This window comes from Argentina silus (genome assembly GCF_951799395.1).
Source record: "Argentina silus genome assembly, chromosome: 19".
Lineage (NCBI taxonomy): Eukaryota > Metazoa > Chordata > Actinopteri > Argentiniformes > Argentinidae > Argentina > Argentina silus.
In genome coordinates this window covers 8443490-8457746 of record NC_139673.1, presented here as the reverse complement: position 1 = coordinate 8457746, position 14257 = coordinate 8443490, and the positions used below count along the sequence as shown (strand labels likewise).

Genomic DNA, 14257 nt, shown 5'->3' with positions numbered 1-14257 from the left:
TTCTAGGTTTCCGGAGAAGTCCCAACCAAGGTTAGGTTTTGACTGTCAGTTGAGGACTCCAAGGTGATTTATGCAAAGAAGTGAAGTGCATGCAATCTTTATTCCCGCCTCGGAAAGAAAAAGGCATCAATAATGACAGGCTCTTGAAGAAAGAAACAGACATTGACATTTATTTCAAACAGTAGGTTGTCATTTATTGTATCATTTACAATCACTTTCCAACCCTTAGCCACTCCACAGGATTTTCTCAGTCAAAACAAAGCACCTGAAACAAGCCCTTATCGTCATGGCAACAGGGCCTGGGAACAGCAGCCCTTCAGGTTGTCTCATGGAAATCAGAAAAACACTAACCACCTAGGTGACTACTGTTAATTTGAGACATCACACTTTTGGTTATCTTGATGATGAAACAATTACAATATCAAAATAAATATGATGGCCGTTTTGTAATCATCTCAATTGAGTTGGGATTTTACAGTCAAACCAGATAGGATTAGTGAACAAGACCTCTAATCATGATTAACATTAACAGTACACAGGGGCATGGAGAGTCAACCTTTCTACTCAAGAGATTTGACAAATTTCTCATAAGATGCTTCATCCATGAGGCCATCAAGTTCTCCAGGGTTGTCAATAGACATCTTGATTAGCCAGCCTGTGGGACAAAAAAAGAGTCAGAGAGTTAATATCAGTAACATGGCCAAGCAAGGTGCTTTTAGAGTCCATGTCGATGGCTCCATACACGTAATGACTTTGTGAATACAACGGTTATAGCCGTAGGGCTGATTCCTAATGCATCTTTGTCTTGACGTTGGTCTGACAGGTCAATAGCAATGCTAGGTGATGCTCACCCCCTTCGTAGCAGGCTTTATTCACTAGTCCAGGGTTGTCTGCCAAGCCTGTGTTGATCTCAGTCACCTCCCCAGTCAGAGGAGAGTATAGCTCACTAGCAGCCTTCACACTCTCCAAAGCACCAAACTCCTCTGCAACATCAAGGAAAGCACACACATGACGTGCCACATCGGCAACAGAGTCCATGGATGGAGTCATGTATAGAAGTGTTGTATGACAACCTAAAACTGACTGATTCTCACCCAATTGTTCAAGTTTTTGGCCCACTTCAGGGAGTCCACAGTACACCACGTCACCTAATGCTTCCTAGAATAGAGGGGCACAAATGAATAAAGGTTTGAATGAATATCTGAAATGCGCATTTGCAGTTCAAAAGTTTGCGTGAATCAAAGTCAATTAGGATTTTGCCATTCGATTTTAAGTCGGGTCAGAATTAGGCTTGGAATCTTGCAAAGCAAAAAAAAAGCCAAACTACTACAATTAAGCCAGGTGTGATACCTGTAAAAGCAATCAATTATCCTTAACCATAAAGACATAAAACTGTGAAGCTGCTCCTTCTGGCATAACTCAAAGGACAAAGAGCAGGCTCTCTAGAGAAATTGCGCGCATTAAATTAACCAATAAATGTCGAGGTTAGATTACAAATCAGCAAACTAAAAACACTCAAGCACACTTAATCATTGATTAATATATACAGTATGCATGGCCTGAACAACCTACCTGAGCAAAACTGCTGATGCCAACTGTGCCAACCGTACCCTCTACTCGTACCCACTCATGCTTGTCTGTGAATTTGAGGGCTGCAGAAAAGGAGACATTCACATCGGTTCATGGCATACATGCACATGGAAAACAGGGGAAAGACACATACTATTACACACTTTTACACCTCACAGTCCTCATCTGAGGAGACACACTATTACACATCACAGTTGTCATCTGAGGAGGGCCAGCGTGGGTGCAGACTTTCACAGTCAGTTCAGACTTTGATGAGTGCAATCAGGTGTGCTACATTAATCAGAGGGCACTGGCAAATTCTTGGAAATGTTGTTGTTTTAATTAAGAAAGACCACCCTCATTGTAAGGGGGGTGGGGTAGGGTGGGGTGCTTCCCCCTACTGAATTTACTGTCCAAAGGACACTTTAATGTACTATGGACAGAGAGTTGTGCAACACTGCAAACCTCATTTAAAACGCTGCAAAGTGACAAAAGATACCATTCATGACACTGATCCATCTACACTACCTTGTAACGTCAAACAAGATGTGCAATGTATTCTGCTATTGCACTGCTGCCTGCCACTAGCCTTCATTCCATGCACCAAACAACACATTTGACAGTTTGAAATTAAAAACTTCCTGTCTCTTGAATATGTTATTCATGCATGGCCCATTCCTCTTGAGAATTGAAGAAAACACATTTGGGTGTAAATATGTGAAATCACTGAAATCTCATATTATTATTCATCAGGACAATTGAGTAGTAAGAAACCTTTAAATGTGGTGTGTCAAATGCTGTCATATTTCTGATACCCTGGGGGGCAATTAAAATGCCTCAACAGTTTCCAATGCTAGCATCAGATCATGCAGAAAAATACAGGTTTGAACCAGATTGTGAACTGTGCAAGATGCTGAAGCATGGCCGGGTTGCCTTTTTTGTCCTCAAATGCTCAAAAGTCCTCACTGGAGATCTTCAACATTATTTCTAGAGTAAGAGAGCATGAATAACGCTTATTTATGCAGAAATTACAGAAAAATATGATAACAGTAAATATTCCACAAGGGGATGTGTCTCCAGGGACACTCTAGAACATTGTAATCCTCTCACCTATTAATGACGCTAAACCATACATTTGTAGGCTACAAAACGTGAAAATAAAGTAAATAGGCTATGGCAAATACAGGACAATGCGCTATGCAAAATAGGCTATGCCAAATACAGGAAAAAGGATAATTCCAGCGTTTCACTGGCATATGTCCAAAGTCGTGCGTGACTTTGCTTGCTGGATGTAATTAGCTCCTATAGGGCAGGAGACATAACAAGGCCTGCTATGTCAAGGTCTAAGTGAATAATTTTAAGCACATGATCTTGGACACTAAGATGCAAGATCAGGTTTCATTTCTGATAGCTGTGCATCCTCGTGTATGAAAACTGAATGTTTTTACGATCTGGTTTCTTTATTTTTTGGGACATCAGGACACAATTAATACAAAATAACTGATTGCCCCATATTATCAGCCAGGTCCAGGGATCCTAATCATAACTGCAAGTCTGTGTTATTCCAAGCGTCATTTGCGGTTCATGCTCAAACATTTCAGAATATTAGAAAAAGGGCTGTCTGGAAACAACATTGACTTTAGGGCCACATGACAATGATTGCCCCATCAGAGCCCACGGCGACATAACTTTAGTAGGGCTGCTAGGACACGCGTCTCTGCCTGCAAAACTCAACGTGCGGATAACAAAATCCAAATGCCAGTTCACTCTTGCAGAAATGAACCGTGGGAAAGTGACCAAAAAACTGCCCGCTGCTGCTGGAATGTGCAGCCAAAGACCGTATCTAGTCCCCATCAATTGTGATGTTGATGCAAGTCTAGCGCTAGCATGTAACACTGAGCATGTCAATCTGGGCAACATATTGGAACATTCGAACCCCCGTTACCTGTGGAAAGTGGCGAGGCCGTGCTCAGTGTCCGTGGGATGTCGGCCCTCCAGAACAGCCGACTCGCTGATATCTGTACAGGTCGGGAGAGATGAGGCCGTTTGGGTGAAAAGTTTGCAGAAATGTGCCGGAGCGCTACTCTCATCGCCATCTTCACAGAGTGTCGGCCGAAACGAATTCACATGCACTTGACCGTGGTAGGGGCGCGCACCATCACCCGTTGCGCGTTCCCGACAGAAAGTAAAACCATGGCTTTTTTTGCCGATAGGGCTGGAAGTTGGACCGCACTTTGGCGATAAGGTTTACCGCAGTAGATACAATAATCTGAGGCTTTTATATTATCAAATGGGGATAGTTCCAATGCTCCGTCATCGACTGTTCCTTATGTGACTTATTTTCCCTCTTTGCCCTGCAGTATTCTGTCATATAAGCCTCTACCTGGCTACAAAGGACACCGTAAAATTCACTTAGTTGTTCATATTTACTCTTTTATTGAGTCAATCACATTTTAAACCCCAAATGCATTCTCTATTCACCCCAATGATCTGGTGTTATGGGATACAGACAAATACACAGATAGTCTAGTTTTTGTCACCAAGTTTATTTCAGTCTTTGAATTCTTGCACTTATTAAAAAAGTAGTTGTAGTATATGGCATACAACCGTGGAACATAACAAACGCGACCATATGATATACTTCATTCACTGGACAATATATTGGGCTTGAATGTCCAAACTCTGATGAGGGAGGACACAGAAAAAAATAAAATAAAGCAACAACAAAGCATAGTAATGTTTTTTTTCCCCATCCAATTGTGTAATTCTGTAGAAAATCATTTGAATCATCTGTTCTCCAATTCCCTTAATAATGCAAATTGCAAGGTTCAAAACCAGAGGATAAAATGCTAAACAGCCGAATCCACCAGGACCCACAGCTTAACAGACAAATCAGATTCCTTCCCCGGGCCTCATCGCCATGCCAACCACTGCAGAGATCTGCCAACAGCGAGGTCACCAGAGGTCACGATGTTAGACCGAGGTTCCCTCCGTGGGCGGGGCTGTCTTGTTGTCATCAGGCTTCATGGCCGGGAACAGCAGGACTTCCTGTAAAAGAGTGTCACCGTCAGCTGTCGTACACGCCGCCTTGAGGCTTACGCTGGAGTTACTGGTGAAGACATTCTCCGTTTACGTTCTTTGACATTAGCTGTGTGTGTGTGTGTGTCCATGCCATTTCATATGCCTCAGACAGGCTCATGTAGCATAAAATCATAAAAAAATGCCTATTTCTTAGTGCTCAGGATACCCACTGCACTCTGCTCGGATGCATTATTATTATTGCTTATGATATTCTAGCTGTACCTTGATGTTGTTGGAGTCAGTGAGGAACATGGCAAGGCGATCAATGCCCATGCCCCAGCCAGCTGTGGGGGGCAGACCATACTCCAGTGCAGTGCAGAAAGTCTCGTCGATGAACATAGCCTCGTCATCACCCTCTGCCTTGGCCTGAGAACACAAACGTCTTATGAGAAACACTAAAACATTTACACTAAAAGTAGATCAAGATTGAACTGTGGGCACAGATACACAGGAGAATATCGCAGAGAGTGAAACACAACGGCATTGTGCCTTGACTCACATTTAGAAAATCTATCCCCACTCCAACTGCAAGAGAGTAACTTGGGTGTGTCTCCTTGTGGAGTGGCACCTCTACTGCTAGTTTTTCAGCGTGACTGAACCAACTCCTTCAGACATACTGACCAGAGCCTGCTGCTCGAACAGCTCCCTCTGCCTGATAGGGTCGTTCAACTCAGTGTAGGCGTTGCAGATCTCCTTCTTCATCACAAAGAGCTCAAAGCGCTCTGTCAAGCCCTTCTCTGTCCTGTGCCTGTACGGTGAGGAGAGATGGAGGAACAAGTGGAGAGACATCAGCGCTGACCAGCAGGAGCGACCGCGAGGCTTCATGTTCATACTGCCACCGTGTGTTCACAACGGGAACATGCAGTTCAGTTCAATGGGAGCGTTTGATTGTTTTCGCATGGCTACAAACAAGGGGTAGTAAAGGTCAGAGAAAGCTCATGGAACGCAGATGGGGGGGGGGGGGTCAGAGAGGGCTCACCATTTGGCCAGGGGGCTCATGATCTGGGGGTGGTCACAGATGAACGTGGGGCTGATACACGTGACTTCCAGGAAGTCTCCCACCAACTGCAGGGAGACAGAAATCATGTTTAGTTTGATCATTGCTGTTATAGTTAAGAAGAGGAGGGCTTTGTGACTCCCCTTGGGGATGAATGAAAGTTGTATCGAATTGAAAGAAGAGCACCTTGTCAAGCAGGCGGGCAGTAGTTCTAGGCGGAGGACACTCCACTCCTTTCTGAGCACATAGCTGATCGAAGAACTTGCGGGTCTCTGGAATTGACACATTTACATTCATGGCATTTAGCAGACGCCTTTATCCAAAGCGACTTACAACAAATACATTTGTTTAAGTAAGTGAATCATCTATCCATCAGTCATCATAAGATAAAGTAATCAATGCTTGGACCAGGGGCTATTGGCAGTCACAATGCTAGAAGAAGGACATTTTTTTTTATTAATAGGAGAGAAACCTGTACAGGGGGGTAGTGGGGGTGAAGAGGTCTTTAGGAGGGACACCAGCGGTACGGGTCAGTGAGGCGACAGGATACATGTTTATTCTTTAAAGACTATTTGATTTCCAATGACAAGTGTGATGACATGACGACTTCTATTGTAAAAGGTACTGTGGTATTCATGGTACTTGTCTTACCATCACTGTCATAGGTGTCGGCAGCAGGGAACTTGACGCCCATCTCCTTCTCCAGGTCATGGGTCAGGCTGATTCTCCTGAAGGGGGGAGTGAAGTCGATCTCGTAGGGCTGCCCCTCTGGGCCTTCTGGATGATAGGTCACTTTGTACCCTCCAGTGATGTGCTTGACCATTCCTAAAAAGGGGAGACAGACACAGGACCAGTTAGTTATGGACGTTGCAGCTACACAATCACGTTCTTGACTGTTCCTTCATAAATCTCTGCTCTGTGTTTCATGTGATCGGTTTGGGCTTGGAAAATAGACACCCCCAGAGTATTTTAAATGGCTGGAAAATATGACTGGCGATACAATACAACTGTGAGAGGTCCCACACGTTGGATGGGTATAGATCATCTTAAACCATACTAGTGACTTTCCCCTTCACTCACCTGAGAGTAGTCTCTCTGTGATCTCCATCAGGTCATAGTAGTCCGCATAGGCCATGTAGAATTCACAGGTGGTGAACTCTGGATTGTGAGTGAGGTCAATACCCTCGTTCCTGAACTGACGCCCAATCTCATATACTCTGTCCATCCCACCAACCACAAGCATCTGGGGGGGAGGTGAAAGGGAATTATGAGCATGGTGAGTTGATACAGTGTTTGCTTGCTTAAGTAGCAAGTTGAGTTTAAGTAGATACTTTTACAATCTGTAAATCCAACGAAGTGCCACAAATCAAGAGGTAAAGTAGTTATCACTGTGAAAGTGAAACCTTTTTCACCAGTGTTCTGGTGTTTTCCACCACCAGTGTTCTGGTGTTTTCCAGTCTTTGTTTACGGTTAAGGACATGTTACCTTGTGGTAGAGCTCAGGGGCGATCCTCATGTAGAGGTTCATGTCCAGGTCGTTGTGGTAGGTGACGAAGGGACGGGCAACGGCCCCCCCCGGGATGAGGTTCATCATGGGGGTCTCAATCTGGAGGGAGGAGTCACTGTGTTGTAGGTTTACTGTTCTCCCACGTCTTCCTACCTCTCACAAAAAACTTTAACTCTTCATCCAGTATTGTTTATTACTCAAAATCCTATCCTAAATTTGAGTAGGTTATTATGTAGTTTATCTTAGTTTTTTTCCTGCTTATCCTGTCCCCAGCCACACAACCTTTGTGACCCCTCTTGGAGACAGATTGGTAATACAAGCGCCCCCTGTTGGCCATAATCCTCACCTCCAGGAAACCCTGCTGGTCCAGGAAGCTCCGCAGGTAAGTGATGATCTTGGAGCGTGTAATAAACTTCTGTCTCACAGAGTCATTGAGGATCAGATCCAGATAACGCTGACGGAATCGTGTTTCCTGGTGGCAAAAGTTGGAGAAAACAAGTCTACAGTAAACATATTGTGCCCCACGAATGATGTAGCGCCCCCTCCATAAAAAGGAGAGTGATGGAGAAACCTGTGTCCTATGACACTCCGGTTGTCTCTGTTTTACAGTGCTGTGTCCCCGTTGCTCACAGAGAGGACTTTCCTCTTAATCACCTTCTATGATCAAAGGGAACATTCATTTAGGCTACTACTAACTCTGTATTGATATAAGACGCCTTTACTTCAAACACAAGTTTAACCAATAGGCTAAGAGCCAAATTATTTGGTTCCAAATGCGGCTGGCTATAAACCAATCGACATACGAACAGGCAGAATTTTGTGACGTATGAAAGGACAGAGACTGATTCATAGTCCCCTCCCCGAATGGGGGACAATGAGTGAAGACCACTACATTTGGAATCTCGACAGCTCAGTGCAATTCAAATTGATTATAGGTTGTTAAATTTCACAGGTATTCACCTTGTCCTTGAGACCAAAGTGGAGGTGGGGCAGCATGTGCAGGCAAGGTGACAGCAGAGTCATCTCTATGGGAATGATGCTCAGCTCCCCCTTCTTTGTCTTCCCGGGGTTACCACGGACACCGATTATGTCGCCACGTCGCAACTTGTTGTTGATGCGCACAAACTCCTCCTCAGACTTGTAGCTCCTGAGAGAAGAGGGAGAGACATCTTGACTTAACTTCTACATTTTCTGGCAAAAGCAGGAAAACGAAACCTCATAAATACTTCAATAAAAAAAGGTATTTAAAGCCTGCTGAGGAATGGCTTCAGGGAGGTTCTAATCTACCTGTTGTTTGCCATAACTTGCAGCTTGACACCTTCGCCTCGCAGGTCGTAGAACAGCAGCTTGGCACCAGACTCCCTCTTGGCATGTACACGACCTGCCGAGAAAATAAATATCATGTTTTATGCAGAATGACATTGATATCATATAGGCTTCATTCCAAATCCTAACTGTTGGATATTCTTGGCTTTTTTGGTACCTGAGACACTGAGAACAACATCTGTGAGCTGCTCTCCAGCTTCTAGGTGGTTGTATTTGCTGATGAACTCTGTCAGCGACAGGTCTACGTTGTACTTATGAGGGTAAGGGTCCTCTGCTGTGCCCTTCAGAGCATGGATGGCTTGGGTACGAATCTTATAGTATTGCTGTATAACATAAAGAAATAAAATCACATTAAGGGACATTATTGTACATTCTCAAGAACAGCAGTGCAATGTGTTATCTCTGGTGTTTGGCATTGGGACAGACTAACTGCAGACGAACTTTCTAAGGTAACTCAAAGACAAGAGAGCTGATCATGAACATCCATAAAGCTCACATTAGGGTCAAGGGTCTCCTCATCTGCCCCGTAGTCATTCTGCTCCCCCTTGTCATTGGTCTCCTTCTTCTGGCTCACCACCTCTTTGACTTTGGCTTCCTTCTCAGCTGCCTTCTTCTCCAGTTTCATTCGCCTTTTCAGCTCACTGACAAAACAAGACACAAACAGAGAGTCACATCAGACATACCTACTAGACTTATAGCACTGGTGAAGTCGGGGGCCACTCGGGAGACTAGACTATAACACACAGCCATGCAAGTAACGCCTAAATGGGAATCATTTATTACGATGACAAAAGGTTGGGTGTTTTTCTCACTGAATGGAAAAGCTACCAACCTTTTGTCACCTCGCCAGCGATTCCCCTGAATTAGAGATGGGACAGCTGCTGTGCTGGGAAGAGCGAACTTTACCCCCTGTGCCCTGACCCCAAAGGCTTGGCAGACCTGCTGCCTGGCAGCCCTGACCACCAGGGTCAGCATGGTGAATCAGGCCAGCCTACTGAGCTACACCTAGTCAACGGCCAGACCTGGAGAGACAGACATACACACACACACACACACACACACACACACAGCAAAGCCGTCTTTGACCCACCATGTCAAACGGTACGTACTACGAGGCCTACTTCTTATCAAATTCTATTGGGACATGGCTATCATGCTGATGTTTACTTAAAAGGTGTATCCTCAAACACTATACAGTGCCTTCGGAAAGTATTCAGACCCCTTTACTTTTTCCACATTTTGTTGTGTTATAGACTCAATTTAAAATGGATTAAATTTAAATAATTTGCAATCGATCCACACACAATACCCCAGAATGACAAAGCGAAAATAGGTTTTTTAGAAATGTCTGTAAATTTATTCAAATTGAAATACAGAAATACCTCATGTACATAAGTATTCAGACCCTTTGCTATGGTAAGTATTGCTAAAGTGTAATTAATTCCTACGCAAATCAGATCGAAACTAAGATATTAATTCCAAAATTACATTAACTATTATCCTTGCATTAAGATGGACTCAATTCAACTTAGAGTGATTTGTTGATGACATTTTTGCATTTGATCAAATTTTAAGAGTGTCATAGCAAAGGGTCTGAATACTTATGTACATGAGGTATTTCTGTATTTCAATTTTAATAAACTTACTGAAATTTCAAAAAACGTGTTTTCGCTTTGTCATTCTGGGTTGTTGTGTGTGTCATTCTGGGGTATTGTGTCTGCTTCTTTTTTTATTATCTAAGACATTTATGACATTTTCAGTTTCATTCTGAGTTGATCTTTCGCCATGTTTATTCCATTAGGAAATCTAGCTGCTAGGTAGCGAAAGACTGCAAGATATAAAAATGTGAAGGTTGTGAACATTTGAAGGTTGTATAAATCATCACAATCTCTCATCATACGACATCCAAAGATTACCAGAAAGGTGTCTTACGTTAGCTGGCAATTCATCTGTAGAAAATGTCATGAAAGCGTGGTTGTCAATCTCTTAAATGCGTGGAAACCAGAATTAGTTGGTGAAACTACAAGTTAGTAAAGGACGTTGGGTGTATTTTGCGAAGCAGTCTGGGTTGTGTAGTACTAACCATGAACACAAAGATAAACAGCAGGCGTAAGAGCACATAAAAGGACTACAACCCCCATGTGCGACAACCGAATGGACCCCTGGAATTTGTATGCAAAGCGCACCATATGGAGCACTCGTTTTCCCATCTTGGTTTGTTTGACCTGGTGTAATTGTGTGCAACAATACTTTACTCATATCATTGAGAAATCCCTCAACAGCAATTAACACACCCCACCAAAACGTTGCACACAGCTTAATCCACTATTGACGATAGAGAGGTGAAACGTCCTAAGCTTACTTTTTGCTGAGTTTCTCTCCATCCGCCGCTGTAACGTCAGCCATCTTCTCCGTGCTGCGAAAGGAAGCCAAGCTCAACGTACGTACACAGAACCTGACATTGGGTGGTACGTAATGACGTCTTGGAGAAAAGCCTTCCTAAACTCCCCTAACCACTGTCTCCCTTAACCACTGATCCTGAGTCAGATAACGGTTCCTCCCCCAATGGTTGAGGTTGGGATCGGAGGTAGGGTACTCTGACTCTAGATCTGTACGATCTTTATACCTAATAAAACCAACACAAGTAGTTCTACACTCACACCGCCAGAGGGAAAATGATACCACTGTACACTACTTGGCTTGCTGGTCTTCATGTTGCTAATGATAAGATCTGTATTACAAAGACACTATATATATTTAAATGTGTGGTTTATGAGCAATTAGCTTGGGAAATGCCACTGTATATATTTCCATCTTCTACCCTCACTCTACTTATGTAACTTATTATATATTTTTCAATTGCATTTAAATCCTAAGTTATTATCAGCATGTGCCTATGAGTCTGCCAGTGCAAATATTTCAAATGGTGTAATATGATACTATTTATATCAGTGTCATCTGCAGAGTGTCAACATCTGACCAAAATGAGATGGGGAGGGGGAGAATCAAGGTGACAAAGGAAAACGTGTCATCTATCTTTATTAATATAGATAGCAGCAGGTTTACAGAAATATAACTGCAAGAGTATACAAATGCCCCAACAAAAGCAAAAATACATTTATTTATATATATAGATTTATTTATTTTTTCAAAGGTAATATTTGACGGTTGTTCACATGGTAGCTAAAAACACATAGGCGATCTGCACTCCCAATACCCATAACCTGTCAGTGCTATAAACAAGTTCACTACTGATGCCCAGAAACAAAACACCTTTCCTAGAAATGAAGCAGACTTTCACATCAAACCAAAGCCAGACAGGTTAAAGGAACACACAAAGAGAACATTGTGTGAACCGACTAACGGATAACACTTGAAATAAAATAAAAACACACAAAGAACGTTTTGTAGGACAAGTTTGTTTGAATCAGGTGAAATCTGCGTTTGTCTTGACATTAGCCGAATCATAAAAAAGAAAAGAAAAACTCCATCCCGGTGGCACACAACAGTATCAGACACAAAGTATTTTATAAAGCTACATAAATAATTAACAGAATTAAAGTATTTAGTTATAGTTTCCCCTTTGTACTGAAGAATCAAGAGAGGCTAGATAGAAAAAATATATATTAAAAAAGTAACAGATTTACATTATTGACTGTGTATTGAGTCAAGTTGCATAGCAGTTTGAGACACAACTTCAACTGCACCTACATTGTACAACATAAATGCAATGAATATTTTAGAGAAAATAAAATCAGATGTACAACAAAAAATTGCACAACACTCTATACATTTATCTGGTCACTGATTTCTTTACGGCATTTGAAGCACACTCCATGTACACAAGTCTTATGGCTTGAAAGATACTAGTTATCAAGGGCGAATTACCACTGACAATAGTGCCACAGTGGTGAGTAAAACAGGCAACGATGGTACAAGATAAATCTGGTCTCTACTATAAAAGTTTGTCAAGGCACAAGTATATCTTCTAAAGTACATGACACTGAACAATACTTCTAAAATATATTTGCTGTACACTGTGATGTCCTATATCATTGGTTAGTCTGGGGTGCAAACATGGTACAAACACAGCTGACCTTTCTCCGGGTGATCCCCAAACTACTACGCTCATTAGTTGGGTTGATAAATAAAGGTTCAATCTATATCATTTTGAGAGCTTCAATAAAGTAAAGCTATTCTTTCATTGACACAGCTTAGTGCCACGTAGTCTATTACAACAACTCATGTTGTCATCAATGTAAAACATGTGCTTAACAAATAACCCCACTCTCTTGTCAATGCTCTGTGAAATTTAATGGGTAAAATTAGAAAACGTGACGTTTTTTTTAATCTTGATGTGCTTATGCTTGAAATAAAAACATTTATCTTGTTGTGTGTATTGATAACGCACTAAACATTCCACATTCGGCTGCCAAAATATATATCAATCTTTGTATATCAACAATATATAAATAATGTACTTTATCATTTTAATTGGTCCAATGTTGAGGGAGGACAGGTGGCCAGACAAGCAAGCTGCTCTGTTTGAGGTAACAAACATTATTTTTGAGTGTTGGGATGTTGTTTCCATGTTTGTATGGCTTTATCACTGGCATAGTTGTCCAAGAGCTTCCTGTGCCCTCCAGAAGAGGCTGACGATGTGACAGTAAAGGGTAAATTTTCCACTTAAATATTAGAAGGGTCTGACTTCAAACTATCAGCTTTGGACAAACATACCATATGATTGATCTCAACCTGGCCTATGAAACAAAATCAATCAAAGAAGGAAAACAATGCACAGGAATGTACATGTGACTCATAGTGTACATGGTACATTTCAACTCCCTCAGTCATTAAATTGTACCCTTGTCCTCACATCTACAAGGAAAACATATGCTTCACGGACAAATATAGCACACAAGACCACAACCAGTTACAGTTTTAACAGGTGGGGGAAGGACCAAACCACATAAATGGTATCAATACAATTACGGAGTTAAACCAAAACCAAACTTGTACATCAAAGTCATTTGTAGCACAAAGACGATTGTGGGACACAATTTAGACAATATCTAAGACACAAATAAATTAGATATGCTTTTTCTGAAAAGAGGTATTAGTTATTATTATTAACTACACCAGTAAAAAAGATATGATAAAATATTTGTAAATCTTATAAAAATTCACATAAATACTCATGACTATTGGAAATAAAAGTACTACTATTTCACAAGAGTTGAAGAAAGCCAATCACAGACAGCTCTTTTCTCCAAAGCAAGGTTCGGTTCATTCTTCAAGAGTAGGGTCCCTTTAAATATCTAAAAGAACACCGCTCAAGCACTGGGGATGGGGAACATGGGGCACACCATAGGCCCCACCAATCACATTACCAAACAGAGTTTCAATACTCTGCATTTTAGAAAAGCTGCTTGTTTTTTTTTAAAGTGAATAAAAGGTAAATGACGTTCAACACAAGTACAAACGTAGACAACAATAAGAGAGAGCGATGGAGGCACTCAACTGAGCTAATCTTGTTGTCGTCACAGAGGCCAGCCCCTTGTTCATGCTAACACTCAGGTTCAGACCAAAAACAAGACAAGACCTTGTTGGCTCCTCTCCAGCCCAATACTAACATGTAAAGAAATACGCACAAACCAGTTTGGCAGCAGTACATCACGGCTGACACTGAGAATTCAACAACCAACAACTACGTGGTCGAGGCAAAACAGAAACTACTCCAGTCACATTAACCACTTGCTCCCTGTCATTACATGGCAG

General features: G+C 42.0%; 2 protein-coding genes across 3 annotated transcripts; both read right to left on the bottom strand.

The window, feature by feature from the left end:
• Positions 1-227: 227 nt before the first annotated feature.
• Positions 228-3674, bottom strand: gcshb (glycine cleavage system protein H (aminomethyl carrier), b). The gene is made up of 5 exons (XM_083690999.1): positions 3515-3674; positions 1573-1652; positions 1095-1158; positions 852-983; positions 228-655 (listed from the first exon to the last, which is right to left on the bottom strand). Exons 1-5 carry the CDS (start codon positions 3663-3665, stop codon positions 561-563), a joined length of 522 nt encoding a protein of 173 aa, XP_083547125.1. The 5' UTR covers positions 3666-3674; the 3' UTR covers positions 228-560.
• A 353-nt stretch (positions 3675-4027) lies between these two features.
• Positions 4028-10907, bottom strand: kars1 (lysyl-tRNA synthetase 1). Of its 2 annotated transcripts, XM_083691371.1 has the most exons (15): positions 10842-10900; positions 9312-9501; positions 8976-9120; positions 8637-8802; positions 8441-8534; positions 8114-8300; positions 7500-7625; positions 7133-7252; positions 6728-6890; positions 6299-6472; positions 5834-5919; positions 5630-5715; positions 5272-5398; positions 4873-5016; positions 4028-4617 (listed from the first exon to the last, which is right to left on the bottom strand). In XM_083691371.1, the coding sequence occupies exons 2-15, from the start codon at positions 9452-9454 to the stop codon at positions 4543-4545; spliced, it is 1836 nt and encodes a 611-aa protein (XP_083547497.1). In that variant the 5' UTR covers positions 9455-9501; positions 10842-10900; the 3' UTR covers positions 4028-4542. The 2 variants fall into 2 exon arrangements, with proteins under 2 accessions (XP_083547497.1, XP_083547498.1); XM_083691372.1 differs by lacking the exon at positions 9312-9501 and having other exon boundaries at positions 4029-4617; positions 10842-10907.
• Positions 10908-14257: the final 3350 nt, after the last annotated feature.